The 27,874-nt window shown below is 40.7% G+C and overlaps 1 protein-coding gene across 7 annotated transcripts in view; it reads left to right on the top strand.

Moving 5' to 3' along the window:
• The window catches only part of CAMTA1 (calmodulin binding transcription activator 1), a 1,213,376-nt gene that overhangs the window by 1,073,112 nt on the left and 112,390 nt on the right, over nucleotides 1-27,874 (top strand). For all 7 annotated transcript variants that reach the window (XM_075839423.1, XM_075839422.1, XM_075839421.1 and 4 more), the window contains 2 exons: nucleotides 13,832-13,958; nucleotides 23,037-23,171. In XM_075839423.1, coding sequence (XP_075695538.1) covers nucleotides 13,832-13,958; nucleotides 23,037-23,171 — 262 coding nt within the window. The remainder of the gene's footprint in view (nucleotides 1-13,831; nucleotides 13,959-23,036; nucleotides 23,172-27,874) is intronic.

The raw sequence follows: 27,874 nt of genomic DNA, 5'->3' as shown, positions 1-27,874 counted from the left end.
TGTGGCACTCTGGGCAGTGTAGTATGTACTATGTATCTGTGAGATGTATGCCACAATCTGGGCACTGTCTGGAAATATTTATCTGGCACTGTCTGGAAATATTTATCTGGGCACTGTCTGGAAATATTTATCTGGGCATAGTTTGGAAATAATTATCTGGGCACAGTCTGGAAATTATCTGGACACAGTCTGGAAATAATTATCTAGGCACTCTATGGCACTATGGCAGTATATTTCTATAGATATATTTTGTATATTTAAGAGTATTCCCAGGGCTAGGCAAAAGTTTGAAAAATCTGCTACGGCACGCCAGGGATGAAGCAGGGCTGTCTTTTACACTGCCAATACCCTACAAAGTAATATATGCAGATCCCTGTATTCTGACGTACATACATGGATTGGTAGTTCAGCAGCCCAATCATAATCCTGCAGTCCTGCTGTCACTCTTCTCCTGTTAAGCAATACCCCCTTCCAATGCCACAGCAACAGCCATCTGCCCTACAGTGGCAGGCAGGACACGGGCCGCACAGGCGGTATGTCTGCCCCTTGCTGCACCTCTGCCATGCTTGCCATTAACACGGTTTTCCACACAGTAAAAATTGATGGTCTATGCTCAGAATAGGCCATAAATAGCTGATGTGTTGGGGTCTGACTCCCGGGACCCCCGCCGATCAGCTGATTTGAAGGGGCCTCGTAGAGCGCTGCTTCCCCTTCATTTCTCCTTGCTCACTGCGAATCTTTGACACATATTTAGCGGTGATTCACAAGTATTGCAGCTTTTGAAGTGAATGGGAGAAATGGCTGCAATACCTGTGAATCACCGCTAAATATGTGTCAAAGATTCACAGTGTGCAAGAAGAAATGAAGGGGAAACAGCGCTCTACGAGGCCCCTTCAAAACAGCTGATCAGCGGGGGTCCCGGGAGTCCTATCCCATCCCATCATCTATTGATGGCCTAACCTGAGCAAAGGCCGTCAATTTTTACTGTCTGGAAAACCCCTTTAACCCCTTCCTGACATTTGACGTATCCATACGTCATAGCCGGGTAGGGGAAACATGGAGCGGGCTCTCGAGCTGAGCCCGCTCCATACAATGCGTGTAAGCGGGTGATGGCTGTGTGTTACAACCGACACTTCACAGTAACGAGCGGGATCGTGGAAGAGCGCGATCCCGTTCGTTTAACCCGTTAAATGCCATGGTCAATAGCGACTGCGGCATTTAAATCGTTAGACATAGAATAGACGCTTAATAGAAGACTGTCAGAAAGACGAAATACTGCAATACATTAGTAATGCAGTATATAATGCTAGCGATCCAATGATCGTTGGTTCAAGTCCCCTTGGGGGACTAATAAAAAAAAGTAAAAATCACTGAAATAAAGTACAAAAAAAAAATTTCACTTAAAAAAAAAACAGCCTTTTCCCATTTTCCCCATAAAACATTGTAAAAAAAAAATAATAATAAATAAACATAATTGGTATCGTCGTATCCGTAAAAGTCTGAACTATTACAATATATCATTATTTAACCAGTGTAAGGGGGTGATGCTGCCCCTTTAAATTGAACTGTCTGCCCAGTGCAGCCTCCATGTTTGTTGATACCTGCGTTCTGTGTTCCCTCCTGTGTGAGGTGATGTTTACACCTATGTGTTATCTGTTGCATGCCTGCCATGTTATGTGCAGCCACTAGGGGTCACTGCAGCATGAGTGAGATAGAGATAGAGCTGCCTGGCAGGAAACAGGAAGGAGTGTGTGGGTGTGCGTGCGTGTGTGTGTGTGTGTGTGTGTGTGTGTGTGTGTGTGTGTGTGTGCGCGTGTGTAGCACACAGGGAAGTCAGAGAGGACTGTTGCAGCTTGGTAGGGGGAGAGTATGGCCTCTCAGTGCCTGAGTCTGGCAAGAAGCTGCAGGATGGAGGTGCTCCTGGTGTAGTGGGGTAGCCGCCACGTGACCCACGGAGGCGCAGAGCATTCCTCCAAAGTTGAACTCCTGCAAAGTGGAGAGCCCAATCCCGTTTTAGGACCGCTCGTGTTGTTTGCCACTTGTTAACCCATTTAAACTGCTGCCCTCTGTGATTATTGAAGAACCTCCCCTTACACCCGCACGGTGAACGCCGTAAATAAAAAATGTAAACGCCAAAATCTCTATTTTTTGGTCACCTCATCTCCCACAAAAAATGGAATAAAAAGTGATCAAAACCTCGCATGTACCCCAAAATGGAAGCATTAAAAACGACAGCTTATCCCGCAAAAAGTAAGCCCTCGTGCTGCTTAATCTACTGAAAAAATAAAAAAGTTCTGCCTCTCAGAATTTGGCCGCACAAAGTAAATTTTATTTTGCACCGTTAGTTTTTTCCTTGTAAATGTATAAAAAAAAAAACGATATATATTTGGTCTCGTCGTAATCGTATTGACCCACAGAATAAATTTAACATGTTGTTTTTAATTGCACGGGGAATTCCGTAAAAACGAAGCGCAAAAAACCATGGAGGAATCAGTTTTTTTAATTTTCTACCCCCCAAATAGTTTTTTTCCCATTTCCTAGTACATTATATGGTACAATAAATGGCGCTACGAAAAACTACAACTCGTCCCGCCAAAAAATCAAGCCCTCGTAGGACTATATCGACGGGAAAATGAAAGAGTTATGGATTTTGGAAGGTGGGGAGGAAATAAGGAAAATGAAAATCTGAAAAATGGCTGCGGCGGGAAGGGGTTAACACTACTGCCCTTCTTTCCCTGCTCAGTAACTTTGGAGCTTGGCAGTTATATCCATATATATGAATGATATCAGCCGATGTTCTTATAACGCTTCTGCACTATTATAAGCTGCCGACTTTATGTTCTTTGGCAACAGTGCGGCCATTTACATAAAACAACTTGTTTCTTTATGTGTTTCGTGGCGCTTTATTGGAATATTCTGCTGTAAAGTGCTCAGTAATATTTAATAAAGAAGAAATTATCCACAATTAATAATAAATCATCTCCCACATTTACCTCCTTTCTCTCCACATTCCATTAGATCCGGTCCAATTATGTGAAAATCCTCGGAAACACGTCATTAATGGGGAATGGACCCCAGCCAAAAATATTATAGTAATGAAAGCGAGATAGATAGATAGATAGATAGATAGATAGATAGATAGATAGATAGATAGATAGATAGATAGATAGATAGATAGATAGATAGATAGATAGATAGATAGATAGATAGATAGATATGAGATAGATAGATAGATATGAGATAGATAGATAGATAGATAGATAGATAGATAGATAGATAGATAGATAGATAGATAGATAGATAGATAGATAGATAGATAGATAGATAGATAGATAGATATGAGATAGATAGATAGATATGAGATAGATAGATAGATAGATAGATAGATAGATAGATAGATAGATAGATAGATAGATAGATATGAGATAGATAGATATGAGATAGATAGATATGAGATAGATAGATAGATAGATAGATAGATAGATAGATAGATAGATAGATAGATAGATAGATAGATAGATAGATAGATAGATAGATAGATAGATAGATATGAAATAGATAGATAGATAGATAGATAGATAGATAGATAGATAGATAGATAGATAGATAGATAGATAGATAGATAGATAGATAGATAGATAGATAGATAGATAGATTATGAGGATTGATCCACACACGGCAGATTTTGTTGGAGAAACTTCTGCAACTGAGAATCAGTCCTTTTCATCTGAATGGGATTGTTGCGTTTTTGCAACAAAATCTGCCGCGTGTGACTGCGTCCTTACAAGCGATCTTCATTGTCTATGACATTACAATAATCTAGAATGTCTCATAATCACCCAATTAAAGGGATTGTCTATGATTGTTTGGCCGGACATGTTGTAGAAGGAGGTTGTCATGTTGAGATAACCCCTTTAATGCTGGATCCCAGGTTAGGCCGTGTTCACATCACGTTTGAGCGCTACGATTGGCGTATATGCAAAGAAAAGATCCTGGTGTATACGCCAAACGGCTCCACTAACCTGACAGAGACCAAAAGAATGTCCTTGTAGCCTCTGTCGGGCCGGTATCCATCAGTATAACTTTTTTATTTATTTTCTGGACTATAGGAACAATTCATATATATGGATATAATTGTAAAGCTCCAAAGTTACTGAGCAGGGAAACAAGGGCAGTAGTGTTAACCCCTTCCCGCCGCAGCCATTTTTCAGATTTTTATTTTCATTTTTTTCCTCCCTTCCTTCCAAAAGCCATGACTTTTTCATTTTTCCGTCCATATAGTCCCATGTCCAAAAATAAGTGTGCTACACGTTTGTATGCAGAGGCATCCCGCAATTATTATTTTTTAACATGGAAGCCTATGGGGGAAGTATATTACTGTATCCCTATGCACTGGCATATGTAAGAGCCCTCCGGCAAAGGTATACAGCAGGCAGTACTCCCATTGTATACATCTATATATAGTACAGTGCAAATTCTGCAGGGAAATATTTAAAACAATGGGAAATAAATGGGTGTTAATAAACGCAATCGCTTATGAATAAATATATATATACAATGTCCAATAGTGGCGACAGCAAAATGAAACAAATCGTGTATACAGGTGCAAGAACCCCTGTGACTGCAAAACAATACAATATCCAAAATATATTGGAATGTGCTGATTAAACTTGTCTCTTATGTATTACATATATGTTGGATCAGTGACTGCCTCCATTGTTGATCTTGCACTCCCCCAATTCTGCCCTGGGCGATTTTAATTAGTTTAATGCTGGTTTCTACCATCCCCAAGTATATGTAGGCTTAATCCCAGTTCTGGGGGTACGAGCAGCGTAGAGACCCACCTTATAGAGGTCGCCTTGTCGTGGCAGGTGGGCTCACACAATTTGATCAGAATGTGCGCTAAGAAACCCACTATTGTAAGTAGATTTAGCAGTAATGCAGATTTATTTATTTATAGTGTTTAGGTGGCATTGGGGTTTGCAGAGTGCTGTCACCATTTTTGGATATTGTATTGTTTTGCTGTCTTAAGCTTCCTTGCTCTTGTATACATGTTTTGTTTTGTTTCATTTTGTTTGAAAGTGCTGATCAAATTCTGTTGTCTCTTTAGTATATAAATATATATATATATATATATATATATATATATATATATATATATATATATATATAAATTGAGTTTTCCTCCGTATTATTAAAGTTTTTTTCCTTGAACCGAAAACAAACTGCTGTCTCTATAAAAAAAATTATATTCATATTACTTTCAAGCCACATTGTAGTACATCAATTTGAACACCAGAGGGCAGCAACACCCTTGAAATAGAATTGTATAATGAGTAATTATGATTGGTAGCTGCACTGAATGTAGTAATAATTATTATACAAGTATTAAAAAAAACAACACATTACTAAACAATATAAATAAACAGTTTCAAATATAATCGAAAAATATTTTGATGGTAAATATAACTAACTACCCCTGGCTAATGAAGAAAATTGTTAAAGTGTTAATGTTTTCCTAGAATCATAATGTTGATCGCTGGGACCCCCACTGATCATGGGGAGGACTTTGAATGGAGCGGTGGTTGAGCATTCGCCCTGATGCGCCATTCTGGAAAAAAACCCTTCACCTGGATCAGTCTACATTTTATTTTGCAATATTCTGACTAATATTCACTAAACAGAGAAATTTACATTGGTTACAGAAATAGCAGAGCTGAATTTGTCAGTTGGTACAACTCATTAAGTCATCCGATTGCATTTTCCGAGAATGTACATATGAGAGCAGGTAAAGGTATCGTATTCTCAACATAACCGATATACTGTATTCTAGTCTAGTGCAGGCGCATCACGCTGAGATTCAAAGAACGAAACCCCTGTAGACCCGGCACTAGGCAGAATATTACAGTGTATCAGTTGTGCCCGTTCAACATAGTGATTCATTACCTTATAGGACTCCAGGTTCAGCTCTGCTACATCTGTACATGTAGTAGCACTCACGTTCAGCATCAATATTCTGATTGTAATAGTTGTAATTAACAAATCCGTATTGAAACCAGGCTATGTAAACCCTTGAAAGGTCAGTCAGTGTGTTTGGTGTAACTTTATAATTGGTTATTCAAAATGACTTTTACTTTTTGAGATACAGCTGCTTTGTATCCTGTATACAGAGCAGATGTATCTTACGCTGAAACCTGTATCCGTCAGGTCCGCGGACTGTACAGGATACAAAGCAGCTGTATCTCAAAAAGTAAAAGTCATTTTGAATAATAACTAATTATAAAGTTACATCAAACACACTGACCGACCTGTTTATCAAAAAAAGAAATACCTTTCAAGGGTTTACATCGTCTTTAAAGGGGTTTTCCCATCAGCGACATCTATGACATCTCCACAGGATATGTGATAAATGTCAGATAGATGCGGGTCGCACCTCTGGGGCCCGCACTTATCTCCAGAATGGGGCCCCCTAAACCTCGTACTAGCTTTCTGTGTTCTTGCCGACACTCGTGATTTCCAACCATGTAAAAAGAAAACACGCTACATTCACTGCTATGTGAGTTACGGGAACAGCGTATCTTAGCGGGTTACGCTGTTTTCTTCTTAGATGGTCTGAAATCACAAGCGGCAGTGGTGTAACCACCTCTGTAGCTGCCACAGCGGCTGCTACGGGGCCCCGCGGTATGAGGTAGCGATGCTACATTCAATAGTATCTGCGTCGCTGAAACGGGGCCTAGGTGAGTAAAACTTTTTGTTTTATTTGTTTGGGGGGCACTGTCTACAAGGGGGAGGTGGGGGCTGTATGACACTGTCTACAAGGGGGAGGTGGGGGCTGTATGACACTGTCTACAAGGGGGAGGTGGGGGCTGTATGCCACTGTCTACAAGGGGGGGTGGGGGATGTATGGCACTGTCTACAAGGGGGAGATGGGGGCTGCATGGCACTGTCTACAGGGGGAGATGGGGGCTGCATGGCACTGTCTACAAGGGGGAGATGGGGGCTGCATGGCACTGTCTACAGGGGGAGATGGGGGCTGCATGGCACTGTCTACAGGGGGAGATGGGGGCTGCATAGCACTGTCTACAAGGGGGAGATGGGGGCTGCATGGCACTGTCTACAGGGGGAGATGGGGGCTGCATGGCACTGTCTACAAGAGGGAGATGGGGGCTGGATGGCACTGTCTACAGGGGGAGGTGGGGGCTGTATGACACTGTCTACAAGGGGGAGATGGGGGCTTTATGGCAGTGTGTACAAGGGGGTGGTAGGGGCTGTATGGCACTGTCTACAAGGGGGAGGAGGGGGCTGTATGGCACTGTCTACAAGGGGGAGGTGGGGGCTGTATGGCACGGTCTACAGGGGGAGGTGGGGACTGTATGACACTGTCTACAAGGGGGTGGTAGGGGCTGCATGGCACTGTCTACAAGGGGGAGGTGGGGGCTGTATGACACTCTCTACAAGGGGGAGATGGGGGCTGTATGGCAGTGTGTACAAGGGGGTGGTAGGGGCTGTATGGCACTGTCTACAAGGGGGAGGTGGGGGCTGTATGACACTCTCTACAAGGGGGAGATGGGGGCTGTATGGCAGTGTGTACAAGGGGGTGGTAGGGGCTGTATGGCACTGTCTACAAGGGGGAGGAGGGGGCTGTATGGCACTGTCTACAAGCGGGAGGTGGGGGGTTGTATGGCACTGTCTACAAGGGGGAGGTGGGGGCTGTATGGCACTGTCTACAAGGGGGAGGTGGGGGGTTGTATGGCACTGTCTACAAGGGGGAGGTGGGGGGTTGTATGGCACTGTCTACAAGGGGGAGGTGGGGGCTGTATGGCACTGTCTACAAGGGGGAGGTGGGGGGGCTGTATGGCACTATCTACAAGGGGGTGGTGGGGGCTGTATGGCACTGTCTACAAGGGTGAAGTGGGGGGCTGTATGGCACTATCTACAAGGGGGTGGTGGGGGGCTGTATGACACTGTCTTCAAGGGGGAGATGTGGGCTGTATGACACTGTCTACAAGGGGGTGGTGGGGGGCTGTATGACTGTCTACAAGGGGGAGGTGGGGGCTGTATGGCACTGTCTACAAGGGGGAGATGGGGGCTGCATTTCACTGTCTACAGGGGGAGGTGGGGGCTTTATTGCACTATGTACAGGGTAGAAGGTGATCTATCTGACATCTATGACATATCCTGTGGATAGAACACACAAGAAAATGGCGACAGCACACTGTGAACACTAATGCCACATAAGCAGCAAAATATAAATAAATATGTATTACTGCTAAATCTACTTAAAATAGGGAGGTTTTTAGCGCACATTTTGATCACATTGTGTGAGCCCACCTGCCACGACAAGACGACCTCTATGAGGTGGAAACCTGTGGATATGTCATAAGTGTCCCTGTGGGAAAACGCCTTTAAGGCATTTTAGGGGAGACTAGAGCAGAATATTCCCTGTTCTGATTCCCAATGCTAGAACTAGGGGTTCTTGTGTCCAAATTGTCTTTTGGGGAGGACGGAAGCAGTTTCTAGCTTGCACTACAATAGCATTTTATAAGTATGATACACAAAATCCACATTCTTACCACAAGATGTCGCTGTTGTAGCACAGGAAAAAAGTTTCACATCCATAAAAACTTTGCTCTCTTGTTTTTTGCTTCATTATCCCCCAAAGTCACAAGTGCAAGTTAATTTACCTAAATAAAATACTAGTTTATTAAATGAGAACATCATCCAAACACATATTTCACCTAATAGTTCATCCCTCATATACCAGTGCAGCCATATTTATTTATGACCAGGAATTCATGAGATCCATACAGATTATACTGGCTATATTTTATATGTCAATGTAACCCCTGTCTTATAACAATAAAGGATGTTTCCTGGGGCACAGGATGCTTATAACTCTCTCATAGGTTGATCATACTCTTAGAAATCCGTCCATCGGAATATTAGATCAAGGGAGAAGAGAATAAATGAAATTATTTAAAGGCTATGTACACCTTTCAAATAGTTTTTTTTAAATAAAAAATATCTATCAGTGTGTTTGGTGCAACTTTCTTAATACTTTTTATTAAAAATTATTTTAACTTTTCGAGATACAGCTGCTTTGTGTCCTGTATATAGAGCAGCTGTATCTAGTGCTGAAATCTGTATCCGTCAGGTCAGCGGGACTGGCGGGTCCAGTGTCGGCGGGTCCTGCGTGTCTCTGACATGCAGGATCGCGCTGATACCGATCACATGGATGAAATAGAAGTATGAGGATTAGTCTCGACCGGTGAGCTCCTCTCCACAGCATCATCCCAGTCCCATCATGGCAGGTCTCAATAGCAATCCACTGATTTTGCCAGAGACTGCAATACTGTGATATTGCAGTCTATGGCATAAGGGATATAATGATCGCAGGTTCAAGCCCCCGAGGGGGGGCAAAAAAAAATTTTCAAAAAAAGTTTGAATATATATAATAAACAATATATAAAAATTTAAATCACCCCCCCCCCCCCTTTCCCTAGATCACTTATAAAAATAAATAAACAATAATAAACATAAACACATTAGGTATCCCCAGGTCCAAAAATGCCCGAACTATAAAAATATGAAAATATTTATCCAATATGGTGAACGTCGTAGCAGAGAAAAAAAATGGCCGAATCTCATTTTTTTTGCCACTTCAACCCCCCCCCCCCCCAAAAAATTGAATAAAAAGTGATTGAAATGCCAAACATTCCCCAAAATGGTATCAATAAAAACTACATCTTTCCCCGTACAAAAAGACGCCTTACACAGCTCTGTACAAAGAAATATAATAAATGTTACGGGGGGTCACAATATAGCGATCCCCAAAAATGTTTGTTTCTTTCAAACATTTACATTTATTTTAAAGGTACTAAAACATAACAAAAACTATATCAATTTGGTATCACGTCCTCGTACTGACCTGAAAAATAAAGGTAATGTGTCATTTTCACCATACAGAGAAAACGGTAAAAACAAAACCCATAAGAAAATGTCAGAACTGCTGTTTTTCTCCAATTACACCCCATTCTGAGTTTTTCCAGCTTCTCAGAACATCACACATAATATTAAATAGTGCCATTAGAAAGTAAAATTTGTCCCGTAAAAATGAAGCTCTCATATGGCTGTCAATGAAAAAATAAAAAAGTTATGAGTTTTTGAAGGCAGGGAGGAAAAAAACAAAAGAATAAAAATGGAAATTAGTCTGGTCCTGAAAGGGTTAACAAGACAGAGTTCTGTACTGTAATTGTAACGAACCATGCACCTGTGTGATTATCACATGACCAGAACTGATTCTAATCCTGTGGAAATAAACAATAACGATTTCCATTCACTGACAGCGAACTGAGATATTGACATGAGGAATTGATACACACTACATATTGAAGAACTGTCAACCTTATCATACAATGAACAAGCTTCATTTCCTCAACCCACAAACTTCCAGATGTCTGAATATAAAAAGCCTCTCCTCCTGACCGATACCTTTAACCCTTTCCCTACCAGTGATGTATGTTGCGCCTGAATGACAATGTCCACTTTATCAGATGTCAGATTCAAGCTACACTCACCAAATGTAAAATAATGCAAAGAAGGAGTGGAGTAACATATGGCTGCAGGATCAGACTACACAGGGTTTATTTGTAGTCTGTAACCATGGAGACACATAGGTTTGCATAGTATCTCTATATACAAAATAGTAGGACATTTTTAATCAAGATTATTTGCAAAGTTGCCACGTTTTTGGGGTTTTTCTTAGATATATGTTGAAAAAGTCTACATTTTGGTTCGGGTGATTCTTTATTTTTAAAGTAAACTGTAATAGAACTAAAATCAGGGTGACAACCACTGTGGCTGCCTTTGCAGCTCCCTCAGGGGTTGTCACTCAGCTTTTCTGATTGTCAAATGTACCTTGTTACCCGGCAATACAGAAGCAGGAGGATGTATTGCTGCGTAACAAGGTACATTTGCCTGTCTGAGACTGGAAAACTAATTGTCAACACCTACAGGGGCTACATTGGCAGTCTTATTGGTTACCCACCAGGTCCTTGAGAGGACATAACTATGAAACACATGAATAGAATTTGTGAAAGAAGAGAACAACAACTTAAGGACTTAAAGATATTTACTGGGGACGTTTTTATATTTTACTGTAAATGCTTAATACTGCAATAAAACAAATGACCACTAGATGTCACTATTGACATAGAGAACAGTAATGCCTACACTAAATGAGAGAATCTCTGTAGTTCATCAGTGGGGGCCTATGATCTGGGGTCCCCACCAATCATTGGAAGGGTAAGTCACAAAGCACATGAACACTACGGCCCTTTATAATTCTTTAAGGGGTTTTTCACTTTAGACAATGAACGGGGGATGAATGTTTAGGTGTAATAGTAACATTCCCAAAATTTGGCACAATCTAGACAAATGTGATTCTAGACCAACAGATTAACTGGACTTCTGGATGTTTTCAATTTCAAGACATCAAGATATCTTCTACGGTCCAAATGAGTTAAACTTTAAAGCAATCGGTGGAACATAAAAAATACACATTATAATATACTATATATTATTATTTTTAACTATTGCATTGACAGAAAACAATTCCAAGTCCCTGGGTAGATGCCAACATCGAACCGCAATACAGCAATTTTATTATACAGATAATCACATCTGAGTGCACGCCCCCCTTCTATTTGATATGTTATTTAGTTTGTTACAGTTTACCTGCACTGATAAATTGTATCAGCTTGACGCCATAGGCTGTTTAGATCACAGAGTATTGCATAGACTGAATACAATTGTAGCATGCCCTTAGCTGTGAGAAGTGTTATGTATAGGTTTTCAGCCTGGATGTAATAAGAATTTCCCTCTTCACTGACAGTAAGCAGGATCTTACCAATGGCGAGGAAAGAAAACACAACTTATAGTGGAACTTTGCAGAACTTTACATAAAACCTCATTAACAATAGTTTTATATGCAGGTCCACCATAGATAATTAATTTCCTAGAAAGTTGGCGAATTTGGTGAGGTGCGGTATATTGATGACGTTTAGTATCTTAGGCTTCAGCAATGATAAGTGTTATGGGGTTAACGGGCCAGGACGTCAGAGAAAGTCATCACTGTCAGTGAGTCGGAGTGTGACGTTGCGCCTCAGTGATGGCGGTTCCCCTTGTTAAGCCGTTATGTTGACTCTTGTGCTGAGAAGGTTTATTACGCTTGGCTGCCGGTATCACAGAGAGCGCGGAAGAGTGGAGTCATTTCATTAGCAGCATAAAACCGTATAATCCGAACTGAGCAAATGACCTGGCAAGTATTTCATTCAACAGTCACTAAACACACACCGACCCCTGCTCCTTCTCATCAAGGTCACCGGAAATGCGGTCACATCCCCGAGCTGCCATCACTTCTGATAAGCACAAACAACTTCAAATCAGGTTTTGTATAAGACATTCTACTGAAAGTACACAAGTGAGGGGGGTGCACCCAATAATGGTCTCTAAAGTATAGAGTGGGGGCTAAAGGGTTCAGTCTTCCATGGGGAATAGCTTGGACCGAGAAGCCCCACGTTCGGCACATGCAGAGGTAAAGCTTCCATTGGACGTCTACGTCGGGGAATCCTCCTGACAGAAGGTTCAAATGCGATGTAAATCGAGCTTTACATTTACTATGGGATTCTACATCCTGAGAAACGATTGAAACCACCCCATACTGAGCGGTCATAGTTAACTACTAATAGGGTCGAATGTTCCTGCGCGGCCACCATCGAAGTTCTTCCACCACGCTCCTCACTGAACCTACAAGGCCCCGAGGTTTGGCTTGGAGACCAGGGACCTGAGCACTGCTGCATGGGCATTGCATGGCACTGTTATTTTAGACATGTGGGTAGTTATTATTGCACTGTATGGCATCATTATTTAGGCACTATGTAGCTCTGCCATTTGGTCATTGTGGTGGTATTATATTGTGACTTGTATGGTGGTACATTTGGATACTGCATGCTGGTTCTGGTATTTGGGCACTTGTAGTTTGTATCTAGTGTCAGACTAGATGATACTGAGGGCCCTCAGAGGAGATAATACTGAGGACCACCCTCCATCTATACAGAACATCTGTACATCCAATTTTACTTGCATTATAATCTTTGGTGTGATCATTGTGCACACAGGACTTATCATCACTAAGATCTTATAGGATATTTGTAAATCATCCCATAAGAAAAATAACGTATTGGCAAGTATTGGCTCCAAAGGCAGCTCCAAAATGATTGTGTCAGTGTCTGGGGGTTCCTGGGGGGGGGGGGTTATACCAACCCCGCCTGTAGCCTGTTTTTTAATATAGTCTCCCCTACCTCCCGAGAAAGGTTTTTTACCGAGTGGCCTCCACAGTCTCTGTCTACCAAGGGAGCAAATATGTTGGTGTCTCCCTGCCTTTTAGACTCATTCAAAGCTGAAAAGGTCTGACGATGTCACTTAAACCCTCTCAATGCTGTTGACTTGCATAGAGGGCTCTGTAAGAAATCATTTGCATATTGCTGGAGAGTTAATCCTACTGACGAACTCCCCCTAAAATGGTTTTGTACAATAAATTATAAACTCTAAACTCCATTTTGAAAACTTACCAGAAATTTTTTGTTAAATATATTATAAAAGAATAATAATAATAATAATAATAATAATAATAATAATAATAATAATAATAATAATAATAATAATGGTTTCTGATGGTTTTCCTCCAAGTGATTTGTTATCTTGAGAAATATTATTGTTCTTCTTCTTGCCTCTGTGTTATGGCATCTTATCTGTGAATTTGTCTTTTCAGGGAGGAGTGAAAGTCTTAATTACGGGGCCATGGCAGGAAGCCAGCAATAATTATAGCTGTTTGTTTGACCAGATCTCAGTGCCTGCATCTCTAATACAACCAGGTGTTCTGCGCTGTTACTGCCCAGGTAAGAAATACGTCATCTCAGCAAAAGCATATTACAGCGAGAATTTACAAGATATTACTCACTCCGAAATGGGTTCTCAATCTGAAGAAATAATAATAATAATAATTGTATGTATTATTATTACACATACAATTATTGTTTGATTATTATTATTATTTGATTATTATTTCATTTTAATATATCTTTTTATTTAAATGTAAAACAAATTATAATGAATACAATTATTATTAGTATTATTATTGTTGTGGCCATTCTCATATTCAGTTGTTATTATTGTAATTTTTTTTCTTTATTCTAATCATTACTATTATGTTATAAATTCAAAGTAATATAATGATTAGATATTTGTAATATGAATTATTACAGATATTATTATTTTAAATCTGACTCTTATACTACTACTTTACTTTACTTTACTAATTACTTTATTTTTATTAGATAGAGAGAGAGAGAGAGAGAGAGAGAGATAGATAGATAGATAGATAGATAGATAGATAGATAGATAGATAGATAGATAGATAGATAGATAGATAGATAGATAGATAGATAGATAGATAGATAGATAGATAGATATGAGATAGATAGATAGATAGATAGATAGATAGATATGAGATAGATAGATAGATAGATAGATAGATAGATAGATAGATAGATAGATAGATAGATAGATAGATAGATAGATAGATAGATAGATAGATAGATAGATATGAGATAGATAGATAGATAGATAGATAGATAGATAGATAGATAGATAGATAGATAGATAGATAGATAGATAGATAGATAGATTAGATAGATAGATATTAAATACAGGGCCAGAGTCAGCACCCAGCAAACCCGAACAAGTGCCCACACGGCCACTGGGTGCTTTATGCTTCCGTATAGGAGCGGAATTTTCCCAGAGTGTTGCCGCTGCTCTGGCCGGAGATTCTGCTACTAGAGTGAGCCTCTGACGTCCCTGTCCATATACTGTATATATAGAAGCACAAACTGGGGGCCTAACTTCTATATGGGGCACAAACTTTTTCTGTTGCCACAGTGAGTTCCTCCACAAAGGGGCCCACTAAGTCTGTGTCGCCCAAGGGCCCACATAAACCTGTAGCTATTCCTGATTGGATAGATAGATAGATAGATAGATAGATAGATAGATAGATAGATAGATAGATAGATAGATAGATAGATAGATAGATAGATAGATAGATAGATAGATAGATAGATAGATAGATAGATAGATATGAGATAGATAGATATGAGATAGATAGATATTAGATAGATAGATAGATAGATAGATAGATAGATAGATAGATAGATAGATAGATAGATAGATAGATAGATAGATAGATAGATAGATATGAGATAGATAGATATGAGATAGATAGATATGAGATAGATAGATATTAGATAGATAGATAGATAGATAGATAGATAGATAGATAGATAGATAGATAGATAGATAGATAGATAGATAGATATTAGATAGATAGATAGATAGATAGATAGATAGATAGATAGATAGATAGATAGATAGATAGATAGATAGATAGATAGATAGATAGATAGATAGATAGATAGATAGATATGAGATAGATAGATATGAGATAGATAGATAGATAGATAGATAGATAGATAGATAGATAGATAGATAGATAGATAGATAGATAGATAGATAGATAGATAGATAGATAGTCACGCTATAACTAAGCAGGGATTTTTATATTTTTGATTACAGTTTCTTGTGGCCGACAATAAATCTATCCTGCTTTTAGTAATAAATGCATACAGAAAAAAATTGTGTCCTAATGTATTTATGAAAATAATCTGTATTTGATTGACTACAGGGAAATTGTGTAATCAGGAGGCCATAATAATAGATACAGTAATCTAGAAGGGACTGGAATAACTGCATTACATAGACTTATCTGGTTCTTCTCAAAGAAGGACTTTTTTCTGCAAAGAAGAACATTTAACACAAAGAGGCCGAAAAGCATTTCCCCTTAAAATAATAAAAATTAATTAATTAATAGAAACAACAGAAGTTTTGTTTCCCTTTTTACAATTTTTGGTGGAAATACTCTTTTATGGCTTTGCTTCGCTGTATCAAATTGGTTTTTATTTTGCACTTTCTTTACTTCCCCCGCACATAAAAGCCTCTTGGAATTAACTCCAATTACTCCAATCAGTGGTAATTAAAGTTCTATTTATAACATCTTCTATGTGTGGAACTAGATTTCAGCTCTCATTATTGTAGGACGGGTCAATACATGGGGTTTAATTGTCATGAACAGAGATGAGTGGATCAAGGCCACTTCTCCCATGAGGCAAGATGAGGGCCATGTCTCAAGAGGTAGCAAAATACTCGGGTCATTACAGAAGACGTTCTTACCATTCCTTCCAATCACCTCCCTGTTCATCATTCGTTCCGATCACCTCCCCCTTCACCATTCCTTCCGATCACCTCCACCTTCACCATTCCTTCCGATCACCTCCCCATTCACCTTCCCTTCCGATCACCTCCCCCTTCACCATTCCTTCCGATCACCTCCCCCTTCACCATTCCTTCCGATCACCTCCCCATTCACCTTCCCTTCCGATCACCTCCCCCTTCACCATTCCTTCCGATCACCTCCCCCTTCACCTTCCCTTCCGATCACCTCCCCCTTCACCATTCCTTCCGATCACCTCCCCCTTCACCACCTTCACCATTCCTTCCGATCACCTCCACCTTCACCAATCCTTCCGATCACCTCCCCCTTCACCATTCCTTCCGTTCACCTCCACCTTCACCATTCCTTCCGATCACCTCCACCTTCACCATTCCTTCCGATCACCTCCCCCTTCACCATTCCTTCCGATCACCTCCCCCTTCACCATTCTTTCCGATCACCTCCCCTTCACCATTCCTTCTGATCACCTCCCCCTTCACCATTCCTTCTGATCACCTCCCCCTTCACCATTCCTTCCGATCACCTCCCCCTTCACCAATCCTTCCGATCACCTCCCCCTTCACCATTCCTTCCGATCACCTCCACCTTCACCATTCCTTCCGATCACCTCCCCCTTCTCCTCCATGTCTTGTTCTTCCAATATTCCAGAGGTCACTACACACGATCACCATCTTATTTAGGTTGGTGACCATCAGAGAGGTCAGCCGACTGTTAAGTCAACAAAGTACATGACCCTCTAAAGATCACATTTAAAGTATCCAAGTCAACGTTTGACATTAAAGGGGTTCTCCACTTTGGACAATCACTACTTCTTAATGTTTCCTTTTGCAATAAGCAGATCACACAGTGTCTCCCTGCTGGAACCCCCAGTGATCAGCTGTAATCTGTGGGGAAACCGAGCAGTAAGTGTTAAATATCCCTGCAGAGCCTCCACAGGGGAAACTAAGTATTACACAGTGTCCATTCATATCAATGGGTTTTCTGTGTACTGCAGGACAGGTCCTCCGGAGAGAGAGAGAGAGAGAGAGACACACACACACACACACATTATAACCGCTCTCCACTCTGGCCAAGAGATAAGGATCCTGAACAGGGGACCCCCCTCTATTAACTAAGAATGCCCAAATAGGCTGTAAGGAAATGGGGTGTCTAAGCTAGACAATCCATTTAGACAATTTGGTTTAAACCTTTAATCTTTTCTGATATTTAAAAGGCATGTCCCGTTACTGTTGATAGCACCATCAATGATGCCGGGATTTGTTCTGTTTTGAATGGTGATAAATAAAAGATTTTGCTAAACATCCATAATATTATAGGGTGGAGCACAGAGTTCAGATTTACTTTACTCCAGGAGGTGCCCTCTACTGTGCTCACTGTTACCCCCTGTTAAGTAATGCCCTTTATAGGACTTGCAAAGAGGAGTGGGGGATGGAAAGTGACAACATTTTATTATATATGACAACTTTTAATAATAATGGCCTCTCTAGTTAGGCATCCCATGGTCAGTGAAGCATGGTTCTTGGCTTTACCACAAGCCAACTGACAGATAGATAGATAGATAGATAGATAGATAGATAGATAGATAGATAGATAGATAGATAGATAGATAGATAGATAGATAGATAGATAGATAGATAGATAGATAGATATTAGATAGATAGATATTAGATAGATAGATATTAGATAGATAGATGATAGATAGATAGATAGATAGATAGATAGATAGATAGATAGATAGATAGATAGATAGATAGATAGATAGATAGATAGATAGATAGATAGATAGATAGATAGATAGATATTAGATAGATAGATAATAGATAGATAGATAGATAGATAGATAGATAGATAGATAGATAGATAGATAGATAGATAGATAGATAGATAGATAGATAGATAGATAGATATGAGATAGATAGATAGATAGATAGATAGATAGATAGATAGATAGATAGATAGATAGATAGATAGATAGATAGATAGATAGACAGATAGACAGATAAATAGATAGAAATGAGATAAATATAAATGATATCAATCTATTTTTGGTAATTATGTTAAATTGCAAAAACTTTGAAGTGAAAAACAAGTTTTGCTCTGAAACGATGACAGGTCCCAGTGGAAGGTTTGATTTATAAGATCATTTTTTTCCTCCGTGACATGGAATGGTTGAGTGCGCACCTTGTGAAAATGCCTCCAAGAAAGAACATGTAAGACAGGACCCTCCATTACTTCCACTGATAATAGGGCAATGGGCTGGGTCCATAAATCAAGACTTTGTGTGGACCAGTTCTCGCTTTCTGTTTGTTTTTTGAGGTTACGGTTATTGATCAAGGGAAGTAATTATCCATGCAAAAGTGACATTACCGCCACATTACTGCATGCACACACATGGCTGGGATATAGAAGATAAATGACCTGATATAGGGAAGGAGAGCAAGTATTATATTATATTATGTGTATTGCTTCTAGAACGAGTTTGCTAAAGAAATTCAGTAGTGGGTCAAAATTTCGATTTTCTTGGGTTTCTTCACTTTCACCAATTAAAAGGAGATCTCCAGTTTTCCTCTTGACCTGTCAATCATACATATCAGAGGACTAGATCAGTTGGGGTCCATCGTTCGGACCACCATTGATGCATGGCTATTGAACCGTTGAAGTCAATGGCTTTTCGTAAGGGAAGGTCTAGAATATTCTGATCAAAGTTGATCTCATCCAAATGGGTCCAGTTGTTGGGCGTCTGGATCTCTTCACTTAGGTCCAAATAACAGGCTGCCATTGAGCTTGTGATTCATGATCTACCCGCCGCAATCCACCATGATCTCCAATTTCGGAAACTCCACGTCTTCCAGAAGGCCATGTAATAATGTATAAATATCCATAGAACTGATCTCTAAGACATACTTCCGGATTCACATGCACATTGAAGGGGGGGAAAATACTACCTTAAAACATCTTCTGGCAGCAAAGTGTCAAAAAATGTCATTGGTGAAGATCTATGTGTATCCATAGGACCCTGCAAATTCCTACATCAAGGGGGTACAATGCAAGCATTAGAGATCTCCAGCAAGGATTGAAGGGCTTAGTGTGGACCCTTTAATTACGGTATCTAAGCTCAGAGATCTCCATTGATACCAGAAGATGTTTTTAAGGTGGATTTCCCCTTTAAGGGAAAATATTATATACTCGAATATTTATTTTTTTAAAAATGCCAGCATTGCACGTAATTTCTTCCAGTGCCATTTATTACCTTGTAATGTGATGCATCACAATGTATCCCATAATGCATTTCCCCTTCGTTGCCTATTGTTAATTTCTGCTGTTTCAGTAAATAGGTTTGGAAGGAAAAAAAATTGGTTGAGTAAACGGCTTTCCTGTATTTTACCCATGAACAGAAATGAAATCTGACAGATTGCCAATCCAAACTGCTAATGTGTAGGAAGTCGCCGCTTACTTGGGAGATTTGAGGCTTTTATTTCTGCTGTCGGTTCCCAACAGGAAAGGACATTTTTTACTTTATCCTACAGTCGGGTTCATTAGTGGAGTCAATCAAAACCATTAACACAAAATGCAATATGAAGAAGCTTTTATCAGTTGATACAATAGTATCTGAGAATCGCAGTTAAATGCATTGTACCCCAGGGCTCCACCTTTATTTTTAATCGCCTGAGAGTCGCACAACCTCAATGTTTCCCTCTGCGGTGTAAAGTCACGGGTGTCCAATAATTCTGACCATTTAGGGTAGACGCAAATTAAGAAATCCCTAATCCCTACCATAAAAAATTTGACAGTACATGGACATCTCTACCTATGGCCGCTGCTGATTTTGCACCACTAGAGGGAGCTAAGAAGCTTTTGCTATTGATCTTCAATGTATAAGTAGAGCTCCCCCTAGTGGTGGCTGAAGGCACCCAGAACTTTAGCATTAATGACCTATGCCTAGGATAGGACATCCTTGTTTGATTGATTGGGGTCCGACCTCCGGGACCCCACCGCCAGCACAACAAAGGGGCCACGGCTCTACTGTGAGTGCTACGTCCCCTTCGTTGTTTACACTTTATGCAATTGATGGGTATCCCAAAGTAAATGAAACAAAGTGAAAACATGATACATTGTTACATAGTTTTGGTTCCAATTCCTTACTGTTTTCATCTTTATCAAAATCTCTGCTTGCTGTCAGTGGGTTGAAACTTTTTTACATACAACCTGCCCTGACCTTGTCCTGCTTACACAGCTGATGGTTAATAGTGACGGAAAACCTGTGCGTGCATCACAATAATGAATTACCCCTGCAGTTTCTGGAACCTCAAGGACCTGCTTCTCTGTTTCATTCTGCAGGACTGTTTTCCATATCAAATATTTCCTCCACTACAGTGCATGCATTTTTTATGGACCACTCAATACTCGTCAATAACAATCCAAATGGGTATTAATATTTCTACGTAAACTAATTTGCTTTTTAAGAAAGTACTGCCGCAGTTAGCGATGGTAATAGTGGCCGTAAATCTCAGGCAGAAGGATTTAATGCTATTTTTATATTACAAGATAAATTATTGATGGTAATTACATGTTTATTGTATCTCCGGATGGAACAAACAACATAAGAACCAACATCCCACTACATGGCCCGAAAAGCCCCAATGTACGGAGTGTAACTTAATTACTGACAGTGATATAAAGATCATGGGAGATCTATCATCTATCAATCTATCAATCTATCTATCTATCTATCTATCTATCTATCTATCTATCTATCTATCTATCTATCTATCTATCTATCTATCTATCTATCTATCTATCTATCCAATCAGGAATAGCTACAGGTTTATGTGGGCTCTTGGACGACACAGACTTAGTGGGCCCCTTTGTGGAGGAACTCACTGTGGCAACAGAAAAAGTTTGTGCCCCATATAGAAGTTAGGCCCCCAGTTTGTGCTCCTATATATACAGTGCCCTCTGTAGATAGTGCCACACACACCCCCTTGTAGATAGTGACACACACAGACCCTTGTAGATAGTGCCACACACTCCCACCTGTAGATAGCGCCACACCCCCTGTAGATAGCCCTACTCCCCCCTCTCTGTGGCTAGCGCCATTGGAGCTCCCTCTAAGAGTGGAATCTCCAGCCAGAGAGTCGGCAATGCTCTAGCTGGGAAATCCACTCCAGGAGGAGCCCCTGACGTCACTGTCCTTATATGGACAGGGACGTCAGAGGCTCACTCTAGTAGCAGAATCTCCGGCCAGAGCAGCGGCAACACTCTGGGAAAATTCCGCTCCTATACGGAAGCATAAAGCACCCAGTGGCCGTGTGGGCACTTGTTCGGGTTTGCTGGGTGCTGACTCTGGCCCTGTATTTAATATCTATCTATCTATCTATCTACCCAACTCCTATCTATCCATCTATCTATCTATTTATCTATCTATCTATCTATCTATCTATTTATCTCATATCTATCTATCTATCTATCTAGCTATCTACCCAACTCATATCTATCTATCTATCTATCTATCTATCTATCTATCTATCTATCTATCTATCTATCTATCTATCTATCTATCTATCTATCTATCTATCTATCTATCTAGCTATCTACCCAACTCATATCTATCTATCTATCTATCTATCTATCTATCTATCTATCTATCTATCTATCTATCTATCTACTTATCTCATATCTATCTATCTATCTATCAATTCAATTCAATTCAAAGAAGCTTTATTGGCAGGACCAAATACATATTAGCATTGCCAAAGCAAGTAAGAAGTAAGGGAATGAGGGATAGGGACTGAGGGATTGGGGGATAGGGACACATCTAGGGTCGGGGTTATACAAGTCCATGGCATATCATGTCTCTCTCAGTCTATGGCATGCAGTGACATATTGTGCCGCTGTGCCCACTGTGGTTTCCTCTTCACCCAGCAGGATGTAGAGTTTCTCTTCCTCTTCCATGGAGCTGAAGTCCGGTAAGAGACCAGAGAGTCTTGATTTCGGCTTTTGTGACATTTTCTTCAGGCCGGGTCAGGGTGAGATGTTCTGGGGGGTCTGGTTTACCTGGGACCCCTTGGTGTAGCAAGGCTTTATGGTGATAGGAACTTTGCCTGCTGCTTCTATCTATCTATCTATCTATCTCATCTATCTATCTATCTCATATCTATCTATCTCATATCTATCTATCTATCTCATATCTATCTATCTATCTCATATCTATCTATCTATCTCATATCTATCTATCTATCTATCTATCTATCTATCTATCTATCTATCTATCTATCTATCTATCTATCTCATATCTATCTATCTATCTCATATCTATCTATCTATCAATCTATCTATCTATCTATCTATCTATCTATCTATCTATCTATCTATCTATCTATCTATCTATCTATCTATCTATCTATCTATCTATCTCATATCTATCTATCTATCTCATATCTATCTATCTCTCTATTTATGTCATATCTATAAGAATGAATTACTTGTTTTAGGTGAATATGTGATTATAACCTCCACGCTCCTCTTGCTGCAGTATTAGACCAGTATTACTCCTCTGTGTGGGTAACGTGGTCAGGATTTCATGTTTTTCATTGAATAAACTGTTTGATGAACCTTTTGCTTTCCTGTTTTGCAGCACATGACACCGGACTGGTCACCCTTCAGGTTGCCTTCAACAACCAGATCATCTCCAATTCTGTTGTGTTTGAATATAAAGCGAGAGCCCTTCCGACACTGCCTTCCTCCCAGCACGACTGGCTCTCCCTGGACGGTAAGAGCAAATTTTCCATCTCTGTGTTAAAGGAAAAATGTCACCAGCAGAGACCAATTAATGCATTATATAGATGTCTATGAAAGATGTAGCAGATCCAGTTTTATAGAAAACGGGGCCCAAGGCGACAAGCAAAGTAGCCCCCCCCCCCTGCCATTTTTAACCAGTTCTCTTGTAATTTAGTAATTCTTGGTGGTCTAGGCTAGTGAAGGGGTTAATTGTAAATTGTTTGGAGGTCTAAGCTAGTGAAGGAGTTAATTGCAAATTGATGGGCCAACGCAGATAAAGGGTTAATGGGAAATTCTGGTTGCTCTCTTGGTTTTTATCCTCAGGGTGCCCCCTAGGAGATGGGGTACCTAGGCAATTGCCCAGTTTGTCATCCCCTTAAACTTGCCCTTGCTATGGCCCCTGTGATCCCTGTTGGCCATTAAGAGGCTTCCCAACACTTCCTGGGAATTTAGCTGCACCTATTTTATAGCATAGGAACTTCTGCATTTAAAGGGGTACACTTCCTGGACAGGACATAAGGGTCGTGTATAACATCTCCCTACCCCTGAAATGGAGAAAGGGTTCATATTAGTTTTGTCCTTGCCCCAATTTTAGATTATGGGGCATTTTTATCATATAGAAAAGGACCCCTTTATTTCAACATTTAAAGGGACTCAGAAATAGTTTCACTTTAAAACCTTGTACTGTCCCTTTAAATATGATTAATTATACATACTGTACATCCATCCTACTGCAACAAGCATTATTGTGTCTATTGGTGTATTGTCCCTTCTTTAACCTGCCTTCCAACAAGACCAGCCATATTCTACTTTGCAAATTTCTGCTGTTCCTGCCTGGCCATAATGAATCATCCGACTTATAAATGCTTATATTGTAACTGTACAAAGTCATCAGTCATAATTAACAAGCTTGTTGGCAGAACGGGAAGGCTGTGCACAAGTTTGTAATGGATGGTGAAGCCCTACAGCGGGTTTGGGAGAAGTTGTAGATTTCACACTGCAATGCATATAAATTAGGAGATGCTTTCCATGCACCTGCCTGACATTGAGCGCATCATTCATGCTTCATCTTAGTGTCTGTAAAGCTTGAGGCATCTAGTGTTATACTTATAACAGTATCAGTATATACAGAGCACTTCTATATAGTAATAATACATGTAAATCATTATTTGTATATATCATTTTACACTTTTTATCCCCCTATTCATGAGTCCTATTAGGGCATATGGATGTCCGGAGCAGGGACCCCTTTCTATAAGCCAGAGCAGATATCTGCTAAGTAATTTGGCCTGAATAGGGAAATGTATGACTGAACAAAACGTGGATAACAACTAATTGTCAGGGGTACCAGGGGTCGGGCCCCTAGCGATCATCTGATTGCCCGAGTGGCTCTTTTAAAAGGAGGGGTTAGAATTAAGGGGTTGTCCAGGATGAGAATTTTTTTTTAAATGGGGCTGAGCTACAATAAAAGACACAGCACACAGATAAGTATGGCACTGTTTTTGGTTTTAAAAACAAAACAAAACACCCTTTTTCTACTCCTGGAAGACCCCTTTAAATTGGATGGTGCCCACAGTCTCAAGTTTAGAGCTGCTAATATCATTCTCTCCTATGTATGTACATTAATCTGGAGGGTTTCAGTTCTTTAGATGTGAAATAAAGTAGTGATTTTTCTAGACTGCCTGTCAGTCAGAACACTAAAGTCACCCTCGGACCTGTCTGAAATGGCTGATAACAGAGAACAATCGAAATGAAGATTTTAGACATCACTTTTAGTGACCCTATAAAGTCTTCTGTTGGCCTCTCTCCTTTGTAGCAGTGGTCTGCAACCGGTGGCTCCTGAGCTGCTGCGAAACTACAACTCCCAGCTGAGAGTTGTAGTTTCGGAGCAGCAGGAGAGCCGCAGGTTGCAGACCACTGCTCTGTAGTGTTGTGGGGTTTTCTTCCTACAAGTTTCTGAGGGCACGGTGCTGAGTTAGGGGGGGTGTGGACTGAGAAGGTGGCAGTGTTAGGGAGGGTGTGGACTGAGAAGGTGGCAGTGTTAGGGAGGGTGTGGACTGAGAAGGTGGCAGTGTTCAAGATGAATGGACGATCTTAGGCAATATTTCCTCTTCTGTCCCCCCAGGTGACGGCTGATTTCACAATCTAAATGAAGTGAGCGGAATCTTTTTTTAGAGCTACCGCCTCTTCTCCAAAAAGGGATTTATTTATTTTGGGACAGTACATTTATTTGGTTAATAGAGAGATTTTTTCTTTATTCTTTCTTCTTGTTCAGTTTCTAATGAAGAATAATTGCTTTCTATGGAAAGTTCCGGCCACGTCCATCCTTAAAGGGGCATTTAGTGGCCCCAACTATTCAAGCTTTGGCATGACATTAGATAATCTAATCTAAAGGAAACCCGTCCAGATGAAGAAAAAAGAGTAATTACCCCCCCCCCCCCCCCTTGCCCCACTACTATTTTTTCTTCCAGGTGGGCATGGGACTCCTTAGGTTTTGCAATTCATTAAAATCATGGGGTGGGGAAGTCTAGTGCAAATGAGACTATAGTATATGGTGTTGAAGGCTACAGCTGGCCATAGACACATGACAACTGTTTGGGCTTGTTGTTTCAATAGGGAGATGGGCATAAGTGGTCGTCAAACATCTCTGGCGCCGCTTATCTCTTGGGCAGCCATAGGACCGGCCAGGTTGCAGTTCAATTTCCTAGATTGCCCCAATGGGAGATGTTGAGTGTCTGTCAGGCAGTCCTCATAGATGTCAGACAATTGAAAAATTCTGTTGAAATCAGTAGGTTTTTAAAAAAAAAGAAAAAAAAAGCTACAATGTTTTTGGAATTCTTAAAAACGAAATCCAGCCGTGTCACTGTCTGCACTTGGTCTTATTTATAAGCTGCAATCTAAATTGGCCACATATTTTTATTCTCAACGTTTAATCCGGTCAACCGCTACCGACACGAGGGTCAGAAGTAATGAGTCCGTCGGCAATCAGTGTATGTGCTCCAATGAGCCATTAGCCACCGGTGAATATCTCCCATGGGGCTACTTACGAAAGGATGTAGGAGGTCTAATAACAAGTAATCATGGGGCTGCCTATAGATAGTTGCATGAACGGTCCGAAATGGGCAGGGTCAGACTGGCCCACCAGAGGACCTCCAGTGGACCAGTGACCATGAGGTCCAGTTTGCAATGCAATTAAAGGGGACGTGTACCTGTTCTGTATAGCTGAATGTTGGGTCCCCAGTCCCAACTCTTCTTGTGGGCTCAAGAATGTTCAGTCTGACCCTAAATATGAACTGCCTATGGTGGTCTTTTCCGTGTTTGCCCCACAATGGTCATTGCCACAGAATCATTATTTTGTAGTGTGGTTACTTTAGGGCCAAACGTGCCGCAATATCATTACCACAGCGATTAGCGCAGTATGAACGACCAACATAAGAAACCTAATGAGTAGAGATGTGGTTCTCTTATACGATGGATACAATAAGTAGCCCGATACTGTCAGCAGACTCCAGCACAGATCTGAGCACGGGACAGCTGCAATGCAGAGGCCCTTCAGGGAGAAAAGATTAAATAATTATACCATGACTTATAGAAGTTTCCTCGCTCTGAGTACACAGCCTTGATTGCAGCAAAGAAAGGAAAAATGTGACAGAGCAGACCTGGTGGAGGAGATCTATGTGCATCTGTAGTTCAATATATATTTCCAGTTTTGAAATGGTTGTATATAAATATAACATAATATAATGTAAAAAAAAAAACAATAAAAAAATAGATAAAATGTGCATTATGTAATATCACAGATCCGCCAATGTAATAAAGCAGATACTTCAGTGTATCTCTCCAAATAATACTTTTCTTATCTGTATTTCACTTTTTAAAGCAGCAGTTTGTGCACAAGAGCTTCTCTTCCTTCTGAAACTAAGGACAAGAAGTTGTAGCTATTGGTAGCCATTTTTTGAAAATATGGAGAACTGTCTTTGGTCACCTGGTCACAAACTCCCCCTCCAGGCTTCTCTTCCTGACTGACTGAGAGACTTACTAGGAATGTAGATTCAGGCACCTGGGCCCCGATGTATATCTGTTCCAGTGACCCCCCCCCCCCCCCATTAGGCTCCAGGTCCCAGGCAAGAAAAGCAACCTCTACACCCCGTCAATGGGCTAAATCTCACTGGAGAGAAATGTGGGAGGGTTCCTGATGCTGCAAGCTGCCTCCCAGCCACGGATTGCTCTGAACTAGACAAAATGTATAGCTCCTGGGACAGATATACTTTTTAGGGCAAAGCCCCACGTGGCGGAATTGCTCTGGATTTCGGCTGCGGACACTCCGCAGCGTTAATCCGCAGCGGAGCCGTTTCTCCATTGCCTTCCACTTCTTTTTAGTAGGCTTCATTTAGACGAGGCGGAAAATTCCGCTGCGGAGCATAGGCTGCGGTGCGGAATTTGGTGTCCGCAGCATGCTCTGTCTGTTGCGGACCAGTGGCGGACTGGTTGCGGACTCATTGCGGAAGTTCTCCATTGACTTCAATGGAGATTCTAAGTTCCGCAATGAAGTCCGCAGCTGTCATGCACATGTTATGTGTGCTGCGGATGCCTCTTTCTTTTTGGACATGACATTTCTTCATTCTGGCTGGACCTATGTATTTCTAGGTCTACAGCCAAACTGAGGAAGTCAATGGGGCTCCCGTAATTACGGGA

Source organism: Rhinoderma darwinii, chromosome 10, assembly GCF_050947455.1.
Source record: "Rhinoderma darwinii isolate aRhiDar2 chromosome 10, aRhiDar2.hap1, whole genome shotgun sequence".
In the NCBI taxonomy this organism is placed as follows: Eukaryota; Metazoa; Chordata; class Amphibia; order Anura; family Rhinodermatidae; genus Rhinoderma; species Rhinoderma darwinii.
This window is presented reverse-complemented; position numbering and strand designations above follow the sequence as displayed.